The sequence below is a fragment of the Hippocampus bargibanti genome, linkage group LG13 (genome assembly GCF_051943395.1).
Source record: "Hippocampus bargibanti isolate YZ-2025 linkage group LG13, ASM5194339v1, whole genome shotgun sequence".
Classification (NCBI taxonomy): domain Eukaryota; kingdom Metazoa; phylum Chordata; class Actinopteri; order Syngnathiformes; family Syngnathidae; genus Hippocampus; species Hippocampus bargibanti.
Window position 1 is genome coordinate 15040636 of NC_142746.1, and position 22420 is coordinate 15063055.

General features: G+C 41.4%; 3 protein-coding genes across 7 annotated transcripts; 2 read left to right on the top strand and 1 right to left on the bottom strand.

Moving 5' to 3' along the window:
- Positions 1 to 12: 12 nt before the first annotated feature.
- Positions 13 to 13502, bottom strand: nolc1 (nucleolar and coiled-body phosphoprotein 1). 5 transcript variants are annotated; one of them, XM_089012490.1, is made up of 16 exons: positions 13363 to 13502; positions 12055 to 12123; positions 11802 to 11849; positions 9433 to 9488; positions 9004 to 9164; positions 8804 to 8928; positions 8629 to 8737; positions 8434 to 8546; positions 7361 to 7469; positions 6706 to 6828; positions 6536 to 6625; positions 6357 to 6467; positions 3481 to 6195; positions 3319 to 3401; positions 2170 to 2253; positions 13 to 2075 (listed from the first exon to the last, which is right to left on the bottom strand). In XM_089012490.1, exons 3-16 carry the CDS (start codon positions 11841 to 11843, stop codon positions 1917 to 1919), a joined length of 4080 nt encoding a protein of 1359 aa, XP_088868616.1. In that variant the 5' UTR covers positions 11844 to 11849; positions 12055 to 12123; positions 13363 to 13502; the 3' UTR covers positions 13 to 1916. The 5 variants fall into 5 exon arrangements, with proteins under 5 accessions (XP_088868616.1, XP_088868614.1, XP_088868617.1 ...); XM_089012488.1 differs by having other exon boundaries at positions 11802 to 12123; XM_089012491.1 differs by lacking the exon at positions 13363 to 13502 and having other exon boundaries at positions 12055 to 13335.
- mrps6 (mitochondrial ribosomal protein S6) lies at positions 10152 to 11351 on the top strand. The gene is made up of 2 exons (XM_089012494.1): positions 10152 to 10588; positions 11226 to 11351. Exon 1 carries the CDS (start codon positions 10250 to 10252, stop codon positions 10580 to 10582), a length of 333 nt encoding a protein of 110 aa, XP_088868620.1. The 5' UTR covers positions 10152 to 10249; the 3' UTR covers positions 10583 to 10588; positions 11226 to 11351.
- On the top strand, positions 13413 to 21449 carry psap (prosaposin). Its single transcript, XM_089012492.1, has 14 exons — positions 13413 to 13584; positions 15304 to 15437; positions 15603 to 15677; positions 15754 to 15879; positions 16198 to 16392; positions 16467 to 16610; positions 17563 to 17619; positions 18154 to 18315; positions 18410 to 18502; positions 18581 to 18764; positions 19484 to 19647; positions 19722 to 19802; positions 19890 to 19997; positions 20805 to 21449. The coding sequence occupies exons 1-14, from the start codon at positions 13551 to 13553 to the stop codon at positions 20838 to 20840; spliced, it is 1593 nt and encodes a 530-aa protein (XP_088868618.1). The 5' UTR covers positions 13413 to 13550; the 3' UTR covers positions 20841 to 21449.
- Positions 21450 to 22420: the final 971 nt, after the last annotated feature.

Sequence of the window (22420 nt, forward strand, 5' to 3'; positions counted from 1 at the left end):
CTTCAAATGACTTCTACTGAGCGTATTTGAAAAAGATTCCACCGCATGTAGCTATATTTTACGTTTTAAGACTGGCGCTGAATATTCAGAAAGTCTTGTTTTTGAGTTGGTGTCGAGTCCGTACGTGATGTCACTAAAGGAACGCCCCCTGACCGAAAGACATTGTAGCAGTCCGTCCATTACGTCAATGTATTTTGCTGTATTGTTTGGTCTGAAAAACCGTCTTGCACCCAAAAGCCGCCAGAAGAGGGTGTCCAAGCTCCATATAAGGAATTTATCAGCCTGTGGAAACGGAGGTGACCACAGGAGGTCGCCATTTTGTGCCTCTTTTCTGGTGATCGTTTCTCCCCAATGTCAAAATGGCATGGAATAAATTCTTTAATCGATTGCAAACATGTATGCTTTCCTCTTCAGAACTATTTGAATCATATTCATCACTGGAGGTGTAACAAGAAAGCATATTCTCCGAATCTGAAGCCATTGTTTTTATTCTCAAGCAATGCAAGACGTCTTGGCGCGACGTCACACACTGGGGGCGGGACTTTCTGAAAATGCCCAATTTGCAGCTCAATTTTTTGCAGATTTGACACTTTAAGTCATTTTATTGCTTTGCATTTGAATAAAAATATCATACTGCATGTTTTGGGTATTTTAGATGCTATAAAACGTTTTTCTGATGTCAGTTAAGAAACAAAAAAGTGACGTCGGTTGTCCTTTAAGATTAACCTACAAGGCTGGAAAAAAGTTCTCTCATGTTGTCTTATTTACATTGACTTTTTTTAGTGCTTTCATTAGTGAGTTCCTAGTCTTTTTTCTTTTTTCAGTCACTTGAATCATGTTTTGAAGCTTCACCATTCATTCATAAAAAAAGTTTGCTAAAAAAACGTTAATTATTGCCCAGTGTCTGCATGCTCACATAAGATGCAGTTGATGTACATTGTTTGCTTGCAATGAATCCCTCCCAAAAAAAATAATCTCTACTTAGTATGAAGTCCTGTTTTCAAAAGACAAAAACAGCTGTCGATTTTTTGGGGGAAATTTAATATATGACACAGGTAACGACATAACAGAGCATTCTAATGTATAAATTCGTCCTTCAAAACAGAATGACCATTTGTGTTGTGAATTTACTCAATGTTATTGTCCACAGAAGGAAATTGACAATCTTGAAATATCACAAGAAAAGTGAAACTCCTGTTGGCAATAATTGTATCAACTGCTAAAATAGGCTCCAGCACGCCTGCAACCCCTGTGAGGATTTTTAAACTGTTAAATTGATGGATTGTCAGATAAAGGTTTAGTATGCCACATGGTGGAAACCGAATACACAACATGATAGGACTTGACAATTTTGTTAATCTTGTCATTTATGTTGGGTTCGTGACAAAAAAAGTAAAATAATGTGTGCAGTAAATGGCAACAGAAAAAAAAACGTTTGACAACATTTCTACCTAACGGGAGAATTGGAACGATCAATTTAAACGACAATGCAATGCAAAATGGCTTAAAAGGGACAATGAAAACACGTGGTCCTAATTAATGAAATGGACTAATACACAATAAATACACACCATTAAACATACTGATGTCCTCAGTGACATGTCACAGGAAAAAAATAAGAAAAACCCCTCGCCGATGTTCCCATTGCCTGACGGATGATTAATCTGGTGGCTGCAATGCATACATGGAAAAACTTACAGGTCATTATTTGGTAATGTGGTTTCCTTTTGAGTATGGACTGACGGCCTTAAGCCACCTTGTGGCTATAAGCGGTCATTAGGTATCCTTGTGTCTTTCACAGTGAACCCCCTTAACGTTTAGTTTGAAAGTAGAACTTCATCGGTCAAAGAAGTTACTGTTTATGGAGTCACACAGGTGATGTTGAGTTCAAATGAGATCGAGGCAGGGAAAACTCCTCATTCACTGTCAAACTTGATCGAGTTGACTGAGGTGCTGATGATGCCACCTTGGTAGCTTCCTCGCTTCTTCTTTGTCTTTTCGTGGCGAAACGATTTGCCTTTGGTGAAGCGGAGAGTTTCGTTAGCTTTCTGCCCCCAGTCGCCATTGGAACCCTTCTGAAAATGAGAATGTATGCCGTATTACCAACAAACGCCAAAGGACTGGGTCACATGTCAATGAGCTTTGGCTAATCCTTTCTCTTATTCTTACCTTGGCGTCAAAAGAGTTGTCTGCAAGGCGGGGGTCCACAGCGACATCTTCCTCCTTTATTCTTCGGAATGGGATGTTTGAAGACTGCAAACACATGACTCATTTTAGGACTCCATTACAGTTTTGTGCAAAGTGAAAAATGTGTGTTCTCATTGGACAGTCCATGACAACACTTTAAAGTGAGAGGACGCAAATAACGCCACCGTGGCTGCCAGACTACTTTTCCACACACCCTTTCTCTAAGTGCATACGTTATTTTCTATCGAGTGGATACTTATGCATTTTTGGGACAGAAAAAGACCCCACCACAGGCTAGTGTTCAGCCAAAGAGGACACAAAACAAAATTATGGTTGCGCAGAAGAAGTAGATAATCGAGAAACACAAACGCGATGTGCATTAGTGTGAATTCCCAGTATCAGTATGCTAAGTCGACCATTGCTACGTGTGGCTAAGGGTCTTTCAGTGTTGTCTAAGCAACGGTCTTAAGCCAATAGAAGAGGTTGAAACACTTCTGTGGATTCGGATTAACAAAAAGCAGCTAGCAGGGGACCGTGTTAGTGAGGATATTATCACAGAGAAAGCACGGCAACTTCAACGAGATATCATCAAGAGGCAACTACATCAACGACCATCACAAAGGTAAATAAAACGACTTCATTATAGAGTACAGTTTATTTCTTTAATTACAATCCAATAGCACATTTATTATACATAAAATCGGGTATATTTTGTGTAGTTTTAAGGCTTATTTAGTAGAAAATTATGTTTTATGTGGACCTGGGAACGGATTATTCTTATTTTAATGGTTTCCTATGGGAAATTAATGTTTGGAATACACTTTTTGCCTTACACACACTTTCTGGGAATCAATTAAGTTTGTAAACTGAAGTATCACTGTAATTAAGAATGTTAAGAATAACAGTAGATCTTTAAATTAGTTAAGAATGACAGTCTTTTAGTCCTCTCACAATAGAGAAATTCTCAATTGACAGCGGCAAAGTTATGAAAGCAATCAATTAGAAGAACCAAAAGTATAGAGGCAGCAACTCCAACTGTGCCATCTTAAAGTCAATAATAGACAGAGGTTCTGCAAAACTAATGATCTGTGCATGTCTAAATGTATGTGCGTGTGTGGGTTGGTTCTTTACCTTGTTGGCTTTGGGAAAGGTTTGTGGTGTCGTAGTTGCTTTTTTAGATTTTGGAGTCTTTGTCTCTTGCTTGCCGTTGGTGCCTGCGTCAATTCAAAAGGAAACCGTTTCGTGTCATTTCACAACTTCTCCAACAGTTATATAAGATCTATCCTCACTTACCGTTGGCCTTGGCGGCTTCTGCCGGCGCCTCATCTTCATCATCTGAGCTGTCCGAGGAACTGCTGCTGTTTTTAACCTTAATCACCTTGTTTGATCGAGCAGGGGTAGAAGTGGCCTTCTCCTCCTTCGAACTGCTATCACTGGATGATGACTTTGCGGGTTTCGTCGATGCGGCTTTGGGAGCTTTGCCGTTGGTGACAGCAGCCTTGGCAGGGGGGTTCTTGGTCTCCATCTCAGAGTCTGAGCTGTCATCCGAGTCGGAGCTACTCTCCTCGGCCTTTGCTGGAGCTTTTTTCGAAGGAGCGGATTTCGCGACCGCGGCTGCTTTCTTGGCCACAGGTTTTGCCTTTGCTTGGGCTTCCTCTTCAGAAGAGTCATCATCTGAACTGCTCTCTGCTTTGGCTGCTGCAGCCTTTGCTGGAGCAGCTGCTTTAGTTGCAGCGGACTTGGCTTTAGGAGGTTCATCCTCTTCCTCGGACGAAGAGTCTGACTCTGAGCTGCTTTCTGCTGCAGGGGTGGCAGCCTTAGAAGCTGGAGTGGCAGGAGCCTTTGAAGCAGGGGTGGCAGGTTTACCCTTCGCTGGCTTCGCTTTCTCTGTCTCATCTTCGGATGAGGAACCAGAGTCTGAACTACTTTCTGCAGCCTTTGCAGCAGCAAGAGCGGCCTTCGAGGTAGGAACGGCAGGTTTACTTGTAGCTGGCTTAGCTTTAGCAGGTTCTTCCTCCTCAGACGAAGAGTCTGACTCAGAGCTGCCCTTCGGTGGAGGGACAGCTTTTCTTACAGAGGTGGCAGCCTTTGAAGCTGGGGTGGCAACTTTTGCGGGTGTTGACTTTGCTTTGACTGGTTCTTCATCTTCAGTTGAGGAATCGGAGCTGCTTTCTGCCGCTGCAGCCTTTGAGGGGGTTGCAGCTTTTGCGGCAGGGGTGGAAGGTTTACTTTTTGGTGCCTTGGCTTTTGCAGGCTCTTCGTCTTCTGACGAGGAGTCTGAATCAGAGCTGCTTTCTGCCGCCTTTGAGGGGGTTGCAGCCTTCGCAGCAGGGGTGGAAGGTTTACTTTTTGGTGCCTTGGCTTTTGCAGGCTCTTTGTCATCAGATGAGGAGTCTGATTCAGAGCTGCTTTCTGCCGCTGCAGCCTTTGAGGGGGTTGCTGCCTTGGCGGCAGGGGTGGAAGGTTTACTTTTTGGCACCTTAGATTTTGCAGGCTCTTCGTCTTCTGATGAGGAGTCTGAATCAGAGCTGCTTTCTGCCGCTGCAGCCTTTGAGGGGGTTGCTACCTTTGAGGGGGTTGCTGCCTTGGCGGCAGGGGTGGAAGGTTTACTTTTTGGTGCCTTAGATTTTGCAGGCTCTTCGTCTTCTGATGAGGAGTCTGAATCAGAGCTGCTTACTGCCGCTGCAGCCTTTGAGGGGGTTGCTGCCTTTGAGGGGGTTGCTGCCTTGGCGGCAGGGGTGGAAGGTTTACTTTTTGGCACCTTAGATTTTGTAGGCTCTTCATCTTCTGATGAGGAGTCTGAATCAGAGCTGCTTTCTGCCGCTGCAGCCTTTGAGGGGGTTGCTGCCTTTGAGGGGGTTACTGCCTTTGCGGGGGTTGCTGCCTTGGCGGCAGGGGTGGAAGGTTTACTTTTTGGCACCTTAGATTTTGCAGGCTCTTCATCTTCTGATGAGGAGTCTGAATCAGAGCTGCTTTCTGCCGCTGCAGCCTTTGAGGGGGTTGCTGCCTTTGAGGGGGTTACTGCCTTTGCGGGGGTTGCTGCCTTGGCGGCAGGGGTGGAAGGTTTACTTTTTGGCACCTTAGATTTTGCAGGCTCTTCGTCTTCTGATGAGGAGTCTGAATCAGAGCTGCTTTCTGCCGCTGCAGCCTTTGAGGGGGTTGCTGCCTTGGCGGCAGGGGTGGAAGGTTTACTTTTTGGTGCCTTAGATTTTGCAGGCTCTTCGTCTTCTGATGAGGAGTCTGAATCAGAGCTGCTTTCTGCCGCTGCAGCCTTTGAGGGGGTTGCTGCCTTTGAGGGGGTTGCTGCCTTGGCGGCAGGGGTGGAAGGCTTACTTTTTGGTACCTTAGATTTTGCAGGCTCTTCGTCTTCTGATGAGGAGTCTGAATCAGAGCTGCTTTCTGCCGCTGCAGCCTTTGAGGGGGTTGCTGCCTTGGCGGCAGGGGTGGAAGGTTTACTTTTTGGTGCCTTAGATTTTGCAGGCTCTTCGTCTTCTGATGAGGAGTCTGAATCAGAGCTGCTTTCTGCCGCTGCAGCCTTTGAGGGGGTTGCGGCCTTGGCGGCAGGGGTGGATGGTTTACTTGTAGGTGCCTTGGCTTTTGCAGGTTTTTCCTCTTCAGATGAGGAGTCTGACTCAGAACTGCTTTTTGGTGCCGTTTTTCCTTTTGCACCTTTTGCAACAGGAGTAGCAGCTTTTGAAGCGGGCACTGCAGGTTTTGTGGTTGTCGGCTTTGTTTTTACGGGTTTCTCCTCTTCAGATGAGGAGTCAGAGTCTGAACTGCTTTTAGCTGCTACAGTCGACTTTTTGGCTGAAGTTGTGGGCTTGGAAGCTGGGGTGGCAGGTTTAGCCGGTGCTGACTTTGCTTTCAATGGTTTGTCCGAGCTGCTTTCTGCCTTCGCTGCAACGGGCTTGGCTGCTTCAGCTTTCGCTTTTGAAGTAGCAGCTGGTTTTGATGGTGCAGCAGTTTTAGTGGCAGACTTTGCGGGAGCTTCATCGTCTGAGCTGCTGTCTAAATGTATGATGACAAACAATATTATTACAAATACTGCATGGACAAACACACTTTCACCAGTGACTGGTAAAACTACTCATTCTATCACATCAAGTCCATGGTGAGATCCAAGGGGTTTCACAAAGAAAAAAAGAAAGCCAAAATCAGCTGTCACTTGCCTGAGCTTGAAGAATCATCTTTTTTTGCTGGCGCCTGTTTGGCTGGAGCCGCTTTTCCTGGCTTGACCTTAGCTGCAGGCTTTTTGGTCTCCTCTTCATCTGAACTTGAATCTAGAAAGACACACAGTTAAACACAAATAATTTGTTTTCTTGAGAGGATGAAGGACAATGTTTGCTACCTGAGCTGTCGGAACTGGATTCTTTCTTGGCAGCAGGTTTCTTCAAACCAGGTTTTGGATGTGCAGTCTTCTTTAGTGGTACTGGTTTAGCTGCATGAGACATGATGTTGTTGGGACACGAGGTAACAAAACTTTAAATGCCAAGTTAATGTAAAATGGAAATGTCTTACCAGCTGCTTTCTTCCCTTCATCCTCATCACTGCTGTCTGAATTGTCAGCCTTGGCCTTATTGGCTGCTGCAGGAGCAGCCGCTTTCTGGACTGCAGCAGGAGGTGGGACTGCAGTGTACATTCCTACAGAGATAAAAGTTAAAAGAATTACGAAAACAACACTGACATAGAAACCAGGCAAAGACGGGGAGGAAAATGTGGTGTTGAGTGTTAAGTGTTTTCACTAACCCCATAGCGACCAACAGAAATAATCACGATATAACATTTTGTCCACCAAACACTAGGTATCTTAAGTCTAATACATTAAACAAAGAATCAAGTTATCACATCAGTGATTTCCACATCATCTCTACTTTATGATTAACCAGTTGTCTTTTCTCCCTGATGTGGTTCCAGTATTTGTAAGAATCAGTAGCAAATTAAAAAAAACCACTTGTGAAATCAAAGGTAATTTTAGTTAAGTCCTCGGACTAACTGTTAACAAGTATTGCTGGGCTCTTGTTGCCATAATTTTACAACTTCTGCCATTTATTTGGACTTGGCATTCGTAATGGTGGTAGGTCTGTTGCATTTGCTGAGGGCAGATTGGGTTTTAGTAAAAAAATCTACACCGTTTAGTTGTGAACGTGACATTATTTTAACAATGAAAACAAACCTGATTTGGGTTTCTTGACGGGTGGCGCCTCATCTTCTGAGGATGAGTCCTCGCTGCTCGAATCAGCAGCTGCAGCAACAGCTTTCCCTTGGGCAGGTTTGACCTGAACCTAGTGTGGAAATGCATCATAAAAGATAAATGATCTTGATCCCTGACAACATAAAGGCTGGATTTGCACAAAAGGCTTCAAATGGGCGTGGGGGAAGAAGGGGTGGCCTTTCCCACGTGTCACTATAGATGCGTTAACAGCAGTGACCGTCTTCCAGCATCGTGACAGTACCCTGAATGGTAAACTCTTGGTGTTATTTGTGCAACAAGTGTGTGTCATATATCTAACTGATGCTGCCCTCCCTGTGTGTGCTTTCAATTGTTTCATGACACTCATTGGGAGTTTATTAGAAAACTAAACACACCCGGTATATTTAATTGGATTGGATTTACCTTTATTAGTCTCGCGGTGGAGAAATTTATATTTCACAGCAGCAAAGTTTTGAAAGGAAGGTGAAAGGAATGAAAGTAGAAAAACAAAATACAGGAGCTCATGACCTAATTACTTTGCAGTGGTCCACATCAATTGTGGTCATGGCACGTCCTCCAGGTTTTATTTACCAGCACTTGAGTTGTATGTGCTAGCGTGAAACACAGATTAGCAGAAAAAACGTGCCCGTCCAACCTCAAGCGTCGTGTCGTCTCCCGTAGCTTAGCTGTTGTCATACTTCAACGCTTATTCGATCTTTGACACAGTTAGCATTGGCACTGATTTATTGAAAACAAAAGGCCCATGTGTACATGTTCACGCTGATATAGGCACAGCCAGACTATCGAGCTGAGACACGCTTTGCTCAAGTGGAATCCCTACAAGCAAAACAACGAAACCAAACGCGTGTTTCTTCAATGTTATCAACCAATATCTCAATTTCCCAGAGGAACTTTCATGAAAATTTTAAAAATCTGCAATTCTGGGAAAACCCAGAGGACTTACATCTCTGATACCAGATATGATATAGCTAATGAATCTACCATAACTTTGAGCTGCAGCATGAGTGCTGGTTAATAAAGGCCCGCTTGTTTACCTTGGCAGGTTCTTCATCCTCCGAGGAACTATCTTCACTGCTGCTCTCTTGTTTTTTCTTAGATGCACCAGTAGCGGGAATGGGCCCTTTGGCCTTGGGGGTGGTCACTGTCTCTGTCATTCAGAATGAAATATGGTATGTTATGCATTCATAAGAACACGTAATATTGCATGAAAATGTGACAATGGCACTCACTTGATGGAGTTTTTGTAGGTTGCTCCACTTCAGAGTCTGATTCCTCACTGCTCGAACTACTGTCTTTTTTCCTTGTTCCATTTACAGTTGTTGCGGGCTTTACAGGAGCCTAGGTGAAGAAAAAAAATAGTTATTATTTTTTTAAACGATTAGTTCTGCAATAAATGGCTCCTGCCTTTGCTGGAGCCTTCTCATCTTCAGGGTCACTTGATTCTTCACTGCTGCTGGAGTCAGCTTTTGAGGGCACTGGTTTAGTGGGCGCTGCTTTCGTAGCCACTGCCTTCCCGGGTACTGCCTTGGCTTTTGAGAGGGAAACAGTCTTATCATGGTTCCAAAATAAATCAATTAACAATTCAAATAGTACCGCTATATTACCAGCAGGCGCGGTCTTCTTTACTTTTGCACTGGCTTCATCCTCCTCAGTGCTTGATGCCTCACTGCTGGAACTTTCTTTACTAGTTTTTGCCTTCTTGGCTACTGAGCTAGCGGCGTCAGTCTTGTCAGTAATTACTTTGCGTTTCCGAGTTTGGGGAGATCTAAATCCATAAAATTATAAAGTTTCAAACAAAATTTCACAGGTTTATGCCAGAGATATAATTCCACAAAATATACACAATATATTATGGGGCTGAGGAATTGATCGAAATGTAGCTATTTCAACTTTAGATGTAAACTATGTGCCTTACTTCAGTCAAGTTTGGATGTTAAATCGTGCACGCTAGAAATGTTTGAAAACTAAAATGTACATCACATCACATTTAAAATAGCAAGATTCCAAAAATGAACCAAAAATGAACAACTCACTTCACCCAAAAATCGTAAATGTTGAGAAGACGCTCTTCATTTGGATCTTGTGGACTCTAGTAATACAAACACACGCACAAACACAAACAAAGTTAGTTTCCTGAACTGAGCACGCTGGACAAATTAAGTTTTGCATCAGATTAGTTGAACAATCTCGACTACACGAGCGACGTCTAAATGGTGGGTTGGGACCCGGTAATCCACGTGCTAACTTCCCACATCAGCAATCGGATCTGCCTAGTTTCGCATAATATGCCACAGCTCGCCTATCTGACACCGTGATATACTTACTACTTTGATCTGTTTGACAAACTGTTGGGCCGCCTTGGTGAACTTGTTTTCCAATAGAAACGAATAAACACATTTGTACAAATCGCTCGGAACCGACTTGTGCGTCGCCATCTTTACCACGCTGGAAATGGAGGGAAGTGACCTCAGACGCTTCAGCACATGCGCTCACGCGATGTGAAGACGTTTTAGATGGCTAGGAGAGAATTTGACTTGCGCATGCGCAAACGACCAGTCTGTGTGATCCCGCGCATAACCAGCACTCTTTGGTTCTAATAAAAGGCATTAAAATAGTTATTTGATGATATTTTATCCCCCAAAATAATATATAGCAGATATGTGCATGGACGTCTTAAATTTTGACTGAAACTCCACATTCAGGCGCACGAATTATACGTCACAATGAACGTCTCCGCCCGCCTCTTGTCCTATCATGGTTGACTTTGAAAGGATTCTGGAAATGCCAGCTACCGGTTGACTCTCAGTCCACCCATTCGCGTTAAATCTTTACATCTTGTCCCCTGAAACAATGCCACGCTACGAACTGGCTCTTATCCTCAAGGCGATGCAACGGCCGGAGACGGTCGCGGCTGTCCGGCGGACAGTGGAGACTCTAATGGCGCGGGGTGCTGTGGTGAGAGACATGGAAAATCTTGGAGAGAGACTCTTGCCTTATGTGATGACTAAACACAACCAGAGACACCGCCGAGGATCATACTTTTTGATTGACTTCTACGCGGCTCCCAGCATTCTCACGGACCTTGTCGATCACTTACATCGTGACGTCGACGTGGTGAGGCCCACTGTGCTGAAGAAGGAACCGCAGAGTTCGAAACAAACATGTTGTGGTTCTCAGGAGTGATGGGACGTACGTACAATTATAATAATATGCTCACGGTGCGATTGAAATTATTGTATTTAATTATACTTAAGATTATGGACCATATACACAATGGTATGTCCTGAGAGGTGTGTCTGATGGGCAAAAGTTGAATGTCTTGTTTTTTTTTTATTGTAGCTTATCATTGGTGATGCCAAATCACCATTGGGTTTAACCAAACTGATTTTGATTTCAATTAAACTTGATTACGGTAATGGCATAATATAACATTGCATATTTAGATTTTGTTTTGTTCCATCATAATTAATATCATGAAAATCAAGATCCACCTGGTTATTTTTTTCCAATTGACTCAATTTTGTTGTGGCTGGACGGTAATTGCGTTTTCACAAAATTAACAATGTAACATGTCCATGTTTTTATGTTGTCGTACAATTATTGCTTATTTTTAAATTACACAAATGAAAACGTTTATTATTCATTCATTCATTCATTCATTCAGACAGCTTATTCCTCACTGGGTCGCGAGACATAATTGAATAAAGTTTTCACGTTTTGTAGTGTGTAAATTGGAGGGAGAGTTTAGGTCGATATCCATTCTTATGGGGATTGTTTTATGATGATTAGGTATGCAACTTAACATTATACTTGCTTTTTTAAACAGGTATTTGCAGTTCAGATCCAGAGGATGTTCTGGGTACCGCTTTGACCTCTTCCATTGCTGTTGAACTGAACTTAGCTGTGATGTGGTAATAATGAAAACAACTATAATAAACATCTGTCATTCTTATTATTTGTGCAACTTTTTACCATCAGGCATTCCAAAATATATTTTTTTCCAAAACGCAATACTTCTATTGTAGCGCCGTTGTCCATGTTGCTACAATAGGTGTGTGAATTGACAACTGTAATAATTGACTGACTCTCATTAAAGTTGCGTGTGCATATAGTCACATTAAATACTGTTTCAATCTATCATCAAGCTCCATTAGCTGTATGTTTAAAAGCAAATACAGCAAAGTTGGCCAGCCTCCTTGACAAATCTCAGAAGGACAAAGAAAAAGGTCAATCTGTTTAATTGTACACGAGCTCAGCAGGTTAACCCTTGGAAAACAATTACATTTCCAAAGACTAGGTTTGTTCTAATTAATTTCAATATTATATGTATCAGCATTTTTATCTTATCATTGTGAAGGAACATGCAGTTCTTCATGGAGTTTGGATGTTCTCTCATGCTTACAAGGTTTTGTTTGTGCGCTCCAGCATCCTTCCACGTGTTCATTGAAGGCTGTAAAATACCAATTATTTTGAAGATGAGTAGTAATCGAGGCTGGACTTCATCTCTCCTTCTCAAAAACACAAAACGTCTAATAGCATGTAAAAAATACACATGAAACATACATGGTGTTGAATGGGAAGACGGACAATCACTCCTTCAGGTTTCAAGGCCAAAGAGTAAAGATGTGATTTTATAACCTGCAGTCAGGACTTACCTCAGAGATAGTTTGTTTCACAGCTTTCGAGGTGCTACTGTGAAAACCTTGTCTTTCCCCAGCTTCATCCTGAATAAGGACCAAACTTATTTCGCTTTAAGCACATGTAAATTTGTAAATGTAACTAATAACATCACAAAAATTGGAAGGGAATGCCATGTTTGATCAAATTGGCAGAGGGAGCAAGTTCAACCATTAAGCCTTGGAGCACTCTGCAATTGAGATGGGCTGGAGAGGACAGGCTTCGATGCACAGTGCTCCAAGTGGGAAAACAAAATACTGTGAGCCACTGTTTAAATGCTATATCAGAATCAGAAAGCCTTTAATCGTCCTACAATGGGGAAATTTGCAATATACTGTATAGTGATATTTAAGAATTCACCAAGCCATATTTGCTGTGGTTTTAACAAACAGCAAAGTTTGTCAAGCACTTGCAAAGAAATAACGGATGATGGATAAATTAAAGGTCAATCTGTAAATGCCACAGCTGATTGTTCTACTCATATGATCTCAGCAAATTAACTAACTTGTGGTTCGCAACATTTTGGCTTATGTAACCCCAAACCTTTTCGTTATACCGTGACTCGTACCCTATTACTCATCGTGTTGGTGCATGTTGTTGTTTTTTTTTGGGAGGTGAGGGGGCGGGGGTGTGACATGAAACTGGAGGACCAAGTGAAACCCTACAAGTAGTACAGAGAGAACATGCAAAATAAACAAGAAGGTCAGGGCTGAGATAGAACCCGGTACCTTTGTACTGTGAAGTCAAGGCTTGAACCACTTGACTACAGGGCCGCCCATTTTACTGTATTTAATTTCCAGAATTTTAATATTTAATTTCTAAACATTGTCTTGACAAAAAATAAACCAAAACAATTGTTGCCTTGAAAATAATAAAAATATTAATAACAATTAAACCTGTGTTTGTTATATAAATCTTGTGCAATTTTCCACATGAAGTGAAACCCGCGATACCAGTTTCACAAAGCAAAGATTTTCAAAGCCCAAACATCAGAGCTGTTATGTCGACGTGCTAGCGACTACATCAAGGCGTTGCCAGTTATTTTTTCAGCAGCTATATTCGTTAATGCTCTTTCAATGAAGGATTACTGAAAATATCAAAATAATTTAAAACGCAATGCGAACAAATGTGGAAAAACTCTAATTAATGAATGCTTGGGCAATGTGTAATCAGTTAAAAGAAAAATGAAGAAAAAAGTAAAATACAACTTTCAAAACGCAAGATTGAAAGTGCACGCCCATCCGAAATGAAGGAATCGAAAACGGTACTTTGTAGTTTGTACTTACGTAGCCTTCTTGCTCGCAGACAGCGCGCTTGCTTGGCGGAGGTCACGAGTGTGACATTGATCAGTCACATGTTTATGCTGAGTCGTCAGCTGACTGGCAGCCATAAAGGCTTGAAAAGGAAGTCGCGTTTTGCACTGCTCTTCTACCACGAACGGGGTCATTCTGACTAGCAAGAAAACAGCGGAGTCATGCTTCTTCTCACTCTCCTTTTCGTGTCCTCAGGTAATGTCCAAACTCTGAAGAAAAAAAGAACCTTGATATTAATCATATACGGAAGTAGTCGTGAAGAACCTTTGGTTGTGTAGCTATTTATTGAAAAGCGGAAGCGACACGGCACGAGCTTTGAAAAATAATAAACACAAATAGAACACAAACGATCGACTGCAGCAGCTACTGGGATCATTTTCGTATAATAACCTTGTCGTCGTATAATACTCCAACTGTGTGAATTGTATGAGTATTATTTATCGATGTTAAATATGCATTGTTGCTTCCTGTTCAACGAGCGTTGTTAGCGTCGAAGCTAGCGGTTAAATCGTATTTTGTAATTGTTTTTCCACCGCAGAAATAAGACATTAAGACGGTTACTACTCGTTTAGATCATTTGTTGATTTATATATCATACTCTCACGGTGCTGAAAGGTTACCTGCCACAAACTTTTAATTCCACATTTAAATGGGCTGAACCCCTGTTGTGTTTTCATTTTGCTTGTTCCTGATGTATGCTGCACCGTTATGAGTACATTTTCAGCGGGCCATCAAGATAAGACTTGCAGCACACTACGAAATAAAGATGTCATATGACACACATTTTGACATACACTGTTGTACTGTTGCCCTTTGACAAACCGTCCATGAAAAATTCACTTTTATTGCTTATCCAGATATACACGGATATGTTGGTTAATTTGTTAAGTGCTTATCCCTTCTCCCCATTCTGTCTGAGAGTGAACACTTATTGTATTTCTTCTGTAGACTTTGAACGTTCCTTTTTGCATTTTCTGTAAGGATATTCGCACATGGCTTAGTCTAGAAGCCTATACCCACATTGTACAAAATCCTGATTATTGGCTTAATCATAAACCTTATAAAGAGAACAGGCTTATTTTGTTTTTGGACAGTCGCACCCCACCTACCACCCCACTTTTCACTTCATTTTTTTACAAAAATAATTCTTTCAGGGTTATCTCATGAGGATCTACCTGGGTTATTTTTATAACTCTTTCATCATTATTTAGTGAGGCTCTTCCCAGAATAAAATCAGTTGTTTTTGCTGTATGGTCAAATGACTGAAGTAAAGGTGGAGTGCGCTTTCATGTTTTGCTAAGTCACTATGCAGCCGCTTGCTGATACCTTTCTGGTCCTGTATACATTTTCTTTCCATTTTCTTGTAAAACACATTGACCGAACACAGTGCCTTCTCTGAGTGAACAACTGTGGTTTCTTTTCTTTGACAATGTCAAAATGTTTTCAGAATTTTTTTGTTTGATACATTTCCAAGAAGGAAGCATATTCACAATTTGCTCCACTTTGTCACATCCAAAAAGGCTGCGCCGTCGACTGACTCAACAAGGAGTCTTTCAAGATATAATATAAATATTGTTGCTGAGAATACTCGTGGCTGTTGCAAAAAGCGGCGTCAAGATGGGCTGGGCGGTGCTATGTAAATGTAAGTGCTAGCAATTGCAAAATGGAGTAAAGTGCCCAATTCCACACATGCAAATTGAGCCGGAACCATCTTAAACGGCTCTGTTCGGAGCCTCTTCTGAAATATCCGTTTGGTGGTACTTTTAGCGATTAATTTTAGCAAAATGTGGAAACACAGATAACTGCTTCATTACAAATGTGTGATAAATAAAAGCCAAACAAGTTGGAATGGGTTTTCTTGTGCTTCAATGGATGTGGTAGTCTATAATTGGTTATTCTTTGACTATTTTGCAGTTGCAGCCACCCCTCTGCTGGGCACAGAGCAGTGTGCTCGTGGATCCTCCTACTGGTGTCAGAATGTGAAGACCGCTTCTCTGTGTGGAGCTGTGACTCACTGCCAGCAAAATGTCTGGAACAAACCCCAGATGGTGAGACTCCTCTTCTGTGCATAATTACTTCTGTTTTCGTTTTATCTCAACCACTGATTGTATTTTGTATTTTTCCTATGAAAATAACACATTTCTGACATCCTTGAATGATTATTATTATTTAAATGACACTTATTTTTTATTTATTTTGTTATCTTGTTCCAGAAAAGCGTGCCATGTGACTTGTGTAAGGAAGTGATCATGGTAGTTTTGCAGATTTTGAAGGACAATGCCACAGAGGTATTAATTTAAATAAAATTTCTATGGCTTTATTCATATATTCTCCCAAAATGTTGAGTTCCTGTTGTGATTGCAGGCTGAGGTTCTTGGTTACCTGGAGAAAGCCTGCCAGCTCATTCCTGACCAAGGTTTGAGTGCCGAGTGCAAGGAGTTGGTTGACAATTACTATCCCATCATCGTGTCAATCATCATTGGAGAACTGGTGAATGGACTTCTCTCGCTTTTTGAGTGCATATTGCTTTGTCTGTAACCAGAGATAAATGATGCCTCTGCCAGTATGACTGTTAAAAAAATGTCTTGTCAACAAAGTGCCAAGAGCTGACCCGATGCTCTTGATAGGGAAGTGATTTCAAGTTGAAGTTTAACCTGAAGTGGAAATGGAGAAGCTATTATGCAAGACATAATCTCGGAACAGGCGCAACATTGTTTCCACACATCCTTTATTGTTTCACAGAGGATGTGTTTAACTATTGTAATTTTTTTAATGTTATTAATTTTTGTTTGATTGTTTTGTTTTTAGGAGAATCCCGGTGTGGCTTGTGGAGCCATTGGCTTGTGTTTATCCCAGCAGATGTCCCTGGCTGAATTTCATGACCAGTTGATGTCCAATGAGATCCCACAGGTTGACCTCTCCAAGTCAGCCTCACCTTTCCTCCTGAATGTGCCTGGGCTGTTGTACCCACAGAAAACTCCCAAACCAGAAACTCCAGTCAAAGTATGCTCTCTGCAGTGATATCAATTAGTACGTTCAGGACTGTACATTAAAAAATGCCTCCTTTCACTCCTTAGGGAAGTAGCAATGTATGCCAGGACTGCATCAAGTTCATGACTGATGCACAATTGGAGCAAAAGGACAATCCCTCATTTGTAAACTCTCTTATTGCGAAATTTGAAGAGAATTGCGACCAGATGGGACCTGGTTTGTCAGATATGGTGAGCGCAACACACTTGTAGTTTTCTGTGTCTGACCACCTACATAAAATATTGATACAACAGTATGGGGTTACAGGACAAAATCTTTTTTATTTTATTTTAGAACAGTCATCATAACAGGATATTATAGTGAAACCTCTTAGCTTTATCGAGGTTCATTTTAATGATACTCAACCTCTGATTTGTTGAAAATTTTCCAGTAAGAATACACATGTAATATCTGTGCAATTATGAAAAAAAATCACTCAATGCAATGTCTTAAAACACATTTCAACAATAATGGTCGTCATACAAATCAAACCCTATGTAGCAAGCAGAGCATGAATTCAACCACTGGTGTTATGATGCAACACACCAAACTATCATCACAAGTGACCAGCAGATGGGCACAAGCTATTTGTCAGCTAGCGTGGAGAGCTTGCATACGTCAACATGTGCATTTTTTTCCTTTTGGGACAAAACTGGTCACTCAAATGATACCTGGAAGAGGAAATCAGTTATTTGTTCCCAAGTGGTGAATAGCAGTCTTAACAAGTAAACGGGAAGAGGAACAAGAAATCAGGAAGTATCAACGTACTGTGATCAAACTGGCAACTGAAGTCAACATAAGTTTTAACAGAAACAGTACTTCTATGCAATAACCCACCAGGCTAATGAAAGGTGCTTGTGAAGAGTCTCCTTCATCCACCTCATTTCATTCTCAGGGCATTGAATAGTAGGCACTTGGATTGTTCTGGTTGTCTTGGAGTGAAAGTATCATCGAATTGTTCACATCTATTCTTAGCCCAGAAGTGTTAAAAAAAAAATCACTTCACTGCTGTGATTTGAAAACGTTTACGCCGAAGTCTTATGCATTATGCCAATGTCAATGTTTGTAACTTTTTTTTTTTAACAAATATGACCTTGGAAGCACAGGTTTTACTGACTTGACTTGTCGCTGTTCCTCTTGTAGTGCAAGCAGTATATTAGCATGTATGGTGGCGATGTTCTTCAGAAGATCTTTTCTGTGGTGAGTCCCTCTGTCTCATGACATACCAAAAAGTGACATAGAAAATATGTCTACCCATAAAAAATAAGATGAGTATTTTCAAATTGTTGTGGCTTGGTTGAGCTGCTCAGATATGTTTTCCACCCTTCCATACGCATTCATACGTTCATTCATGTCCTTTATTTTCTCTTTTGGCTTTGTCCTGCTCTTCAGGAACAGGTACGATCAAATCGGAGAATTTTTACCTCTTAGCTTTTGCTGCACAGAGTGACCTGTGCTAGTGTGACTTATCCAACACTGTTGCGGTTAATATCAAGCATCTAGTTGCACTGTCTTAACAGACCATAACCTTTTGCTGCTTTTAACAAACTTCACCAGGATTGCTTGTTTGCCCACATTAAGTAAGTGTGTGATGGGTTCTAAAGTCTTGTGACTCGCGAGAGCAAAGGTGGCCAATTCTTTTTACTGTGTTGCAAAGAGCCAAAACTCGCTCACTCTCTCATGTAGCATAAGGGCTATCCATGGCAATTTGCAAATTGGTTTTTCTGTCCACAGGATCCCAAGCTTGTCTGTTCTGGTGCTGGCTTCTGTAGTGCAGGCAAAGATTCCACTCCTATGTTGAAGCTACAGGCTGCTGAAATTTTACCTGCCTCCAAGACTGTGCCTGCTCTGAATCTTGTTCCTGCCACCAAGGTGGAATCTGCCAAGTTGACTCAAGTAGGTACTCAGGCTAGATGTTCAATTTTTAATTTGCTGAAAGAAAACTCAGTTGTACAATACAATTCAAAAATGTTCGTGTTCTGTGTTCCAGCCTATGGTGCGAATTCGGGATCCCCCTTTGTGTGTTATCTGTGAGGCTGTGATGGAGCAGTTGGAAAATATTTTGAAAAATCAGTCAACTGAGGTAGGATGTGTGCACATAGAGCTAAAATGGTTATTTATGAAGTTTATTTTACACATTAATCCTCTATGTTTGTTCCAGGAAGAGGTGGTTGAAGCCTTGGAGAAGGTTTGTGTTTATTTGCCCAGCTCCTTGAGTGCTCAGTGCAAGGATCTGATCAGCACCTATGGCAAGGCCATCATTGAGCTATTGGTGCAGCAGGCTGACCCAAAAACTGTTTGCACCATCCTGGCACTCTGCAATAACGGCAGAAGTGTATATATTTGTAAGTGTTCGTTCTGTCCATCCATCCGCCAATCCATTTTCAACACAGATTATTCTGTACATGGTCACAGGGAAAATCCCGGCAGACTCCAGGCAGATGAACATTCACATTCACACAGTCACTGAGTGGGAACTGATTCCACACTGCCTGTACTAGTTGGCTGCATCTACCACTGCACCGTCGGCAACCGTCATTCTATAAAATGAATTCAAAAATCCCATCCAACACTACAATCTTCTCCATGATGTTGGTTAATCTTAAATTGGGTTTAATGAACATTTTCAAATGTTCATAATTAGATATCCATTGTTTAAATGTCGAGTTGCAATGTGTTTTCTTACTTAGAACATACCATGACGTTTATTTTTAATTAGTTGTAAATGTTTCATTTTCTGGTTATGTTTTTGTAATATATATTAGAGGGTAAAACATATGTCCACAAGCAAATGTACATTAAGTGGAAATATACATATTTTACTTACTGATTTAAAAATGTCAGACCAACCCCTAAACCTTTTGATGTTGCACATCCGAAAAAAATGCTTTCAGAAGTTTTACATTCTTAACCGTTGCTCATGTAGACAAAAAGGCTTTAATCCGTACACCCCTAATTTAGCTATGTTTGTGATTATATTTTATGAACTACTTGGAATTAAAACTTGAAAATGCACCCATTTGTACTGTACTCGTGATCTAAAGCCAAGAATCAAACATTCCAGCTCCCCTTGAGAGGACGACCTTCAAAAACGGTGGCTACTGCAAGGTGTGCAAGCTGACTGTCACCTACCTAGGTGAAATACTTGAAAAGAATGCCACTGGGGAAGAAATTGAAGAGGCAGTGAGGAAAGTTTGCAATTTCTTGCCCGCTTCCATCCAGACAGAGGTGACAAGATTTGAATCAAACTATGTGAAACATCTCTTATTCTGACTGTCATGTTAAGTCTTGTTTGCCAACAGTGTGACCAGCTGGTCGAACAGTACGAGCCCATGCTTGTGCAGATACTTCTTCAGGTGCTCGACCCAGACTTTGTGTGCCTGGTGAGTATATTGTCATTTTCACTGTTATCTCGGTCGGGAAAGATTGGTGTGAAATAGTGCTTTTGTATGTGTTGCATGTGTTCAAAGAAAATTGGCGCATGTCCGGAGACTCTCCGCAGACAAATGGGAAGAGAGCAGTGCACCTTGGGACCTTCATTCTGGTGCAAGAACATGGTGACAGCTATCCAATGTGATGTACGTCATTTGCACATAGAGTAGAATTTATTTTTCTCTCAGTTATTGTTTCACAACTTTCAGTTTTATAGTAAGGAGGTCAATGGCAACATTCTAACAGGTGTTTGATTGGTGCATTGAACAATACATTTTCTGGTTGAGTTAGAATTAGCATTTCACTGTGATTGCATCATGAGAGTGCTTCCTACAACTGAAGAACAATGTCTTGCTACTACTGTGAGGCTTCCAGCAGGATTGATAGGACGAGTTTAAGTTGGATCTATAAAGGATCTTCTCTTGAGGAAAGCGGCAACTATCTTAGGGATATGGACGTCAGTGAAATGGACATACAGTAAAGTCTCGATATATCGATAGTCCCGGTTATATCGATACTATTTCTATGCACGCACGGAGAAAATTACATGCAAACAGGGTCGGATATATCGATAGTCCCGGTTATATCGATATTTTTTCGGACTCCCTTGAATATCGATATAACGAGACTTTACTGTATTTGAAAATGTGTTGGTCAATTCATGGATCAAACACCTGTTGTTTAATTTTTCCGTATAGTTTGTTGGGAAACATCATTTTTTTCAAAACATTATTGAAGCATGCAACATTTGGACATGTTTTGCAATGAACAAATTAAGTTCACCTGTAAAATTAATTGTGAATTTTTATGGGATTCAAAAATCTCACCTGAGAGACAAATGTACATAACTTTTTGTGAATAGATTTGTTATAATTAGTGTTACTCTTTCAATGCATTTGAATTACAAACTGCACTGATCCTAATTTTCGGGGGTCTCATTTGTTGTCTTTCAGGCGGTGGCTCACTGCAAGCGGCACATGTGGGCATAGAAGCGGATGAGCGCCTACTGGCATGTTTTCGGGAAATAACTGCATTGCTGCTTCCTACTTCAACTGTTTATTAGTTTCTCTACTCGATTGTATAAGTTGACTGTATAATTTGATATGATTTATGGAAAGGGACAGGACTTTGTATTTTCCCCCTTTGGGGTCTGGTGTGGGTGAATTACAGTGAATTACATGTACACAGCTGAATTATCATAATATTTTTTTTTGACATAATTGAGTTCTATTTGTGTGCCTGCTGAATCTGATATGTAGTAATGAAGGTTTCACATTTGGTAGCCTGTCAAGAGGAAGAGGTCATTATGGCTTTTTATTCTTGCAAGAGCAAACAGATTACCAGTAGGTAGGAAAATGACTAAACTTTTAGCAGCATGTCAAATTCGAAAGAAAATCTGTGTTGAGTCAGTCATGTTTTATTGTGATGTTTTTTTTAGAAAATGTGGCCCACCGTGTTTCTTTCATCAGTAGCACTTTCACAGTTGTTTGTAACAGGTAGTTTTTACACCAAGCATCTTTTCTTCTGCATTAATACCATGTGCCAGCTGTAAATTGATCAGATAATTTTAACTATTAAAATGATCCAAATCCCTGGAACTGAATTTGTCATTTGTTACATAAATGTATCCAACTTTGAGGAAAACCTTTACTTTTATTTTGAAATCAGTATGTTTCAAACTGTCCTACAAATGTCAGCCCTTGCCCTAATACTCCACCAGGTTTAGATAGCCAGTGAAAGAGTTCCCTATTACCTTGGATTTGCAAGAACAGAATCCCCCATAAACGAAGAGGGTGAATTGACAAATAAGCACCAGCAGTACCACTATAAAGTGCGGCGGCTTCGACACGCACATACACTCGGAAACAATTACATAAGTCCAGTGAAAACTGGACGTTGTGTGTCGCGTGAGACGCCATAGTGCGTCATTTTTAACCACAAAAAACAAAACACAAAAGTACATGAATGAAGTCCAAGATGGCGCCCGAGTAGGCAGCCGTCAGCAGGTGCTCTGATGAGCCTTGCTTTTTTTGTTGTTGTTTTTGTCTTTTTGTGTTTTTTTTTTTTTTGGTCACCTTGTGCTGTTGTGCGTTGTGTGGAATGGATATGGATTGTTTTTCAGCATTTTTGGCCACGACATTCATCAAGGAGGAGACTGTGCTGAGCGGTTGCGCCTTTTCGGCAGCATGAATATGCCAGTACTGTTTTTGAATGGGAGGAATGTTGGTGCTATTCGACTGGCTTCGCTGGACAGCTCTGGGGCCACTGTGCTTTTTTTTTGCGCCTGTAATGGGCAGCATCTTCACAGCCCCGCTTTGTTCAATGGAAAGGTCGGTGCTGTTGGACAGTCTGCGGCTGGATGGATGCATGGCTTGAGGAGCCCGCGATAAGAAGAAAGGAGCGTCAGCGCAGAGCGCCGATGCGGATGTGGAACTGTCGCGGCTTGGAGTTGAAGCAGATTTATGTGGGACAGGAAATATAAGACAATCTCTTTTTGTCAATGGATGCTACAGCTGCATGTTTGCTTTCAACATTTAGCTTGTAGTCGACGTGCGTATTCCACCATGAT

Bases quoted from the DNA above. Each gene is read 5' to 3' on its own strand.
- mrps6 (XM_089012494.1), top strand. From the start codon at position 10,250: ATGCCACGCTACGAACTGGCTCTTATCCTCAAGGCGATGCAACGGCCG.
- nolc1 (XM_089012488.1), bottom strand. From the start codon at position 11,960: ATGTTTCATGTGTATTTTTTACATGCTATTAGACGTTTTGTGTTTTTG. The intron at 9,489-11,801 runs GTAAGCATGAGA...TTGTATTACTAG, and splicing joins GAGCGCACAAACAAAACCTT to AGTCCACAAGATCCAAATGA. The intron at 6,829-7,360 runs GTTTGTTTTCAT...TTATCTCTGTAG, and splicing joins CGTCAAGAAACCCAAATCAG to GAATGTACACTGCAGTCCCA.
- psap (XM_089012492.1), top strand. From the start codon at position 13,551: ATGCTTCTTCTCACTCTCCTTTTCGTGTCCTCAG. The intron at 17,620-18,153 runs GTGAGTCCCTCT...TTCTGTCCACAG, and splicing joins TTCAGAAGATCTTTTCTGTG to GATCCCAAGCTTGTCTGTTC. The intron at 18,765-19,483 runs GTAAGTGTTCGT...CAAACATTCCAG, and splicing joins CGGCAGAAGTGTATATATTT to CTCCCCTTGAGAGGACGACC.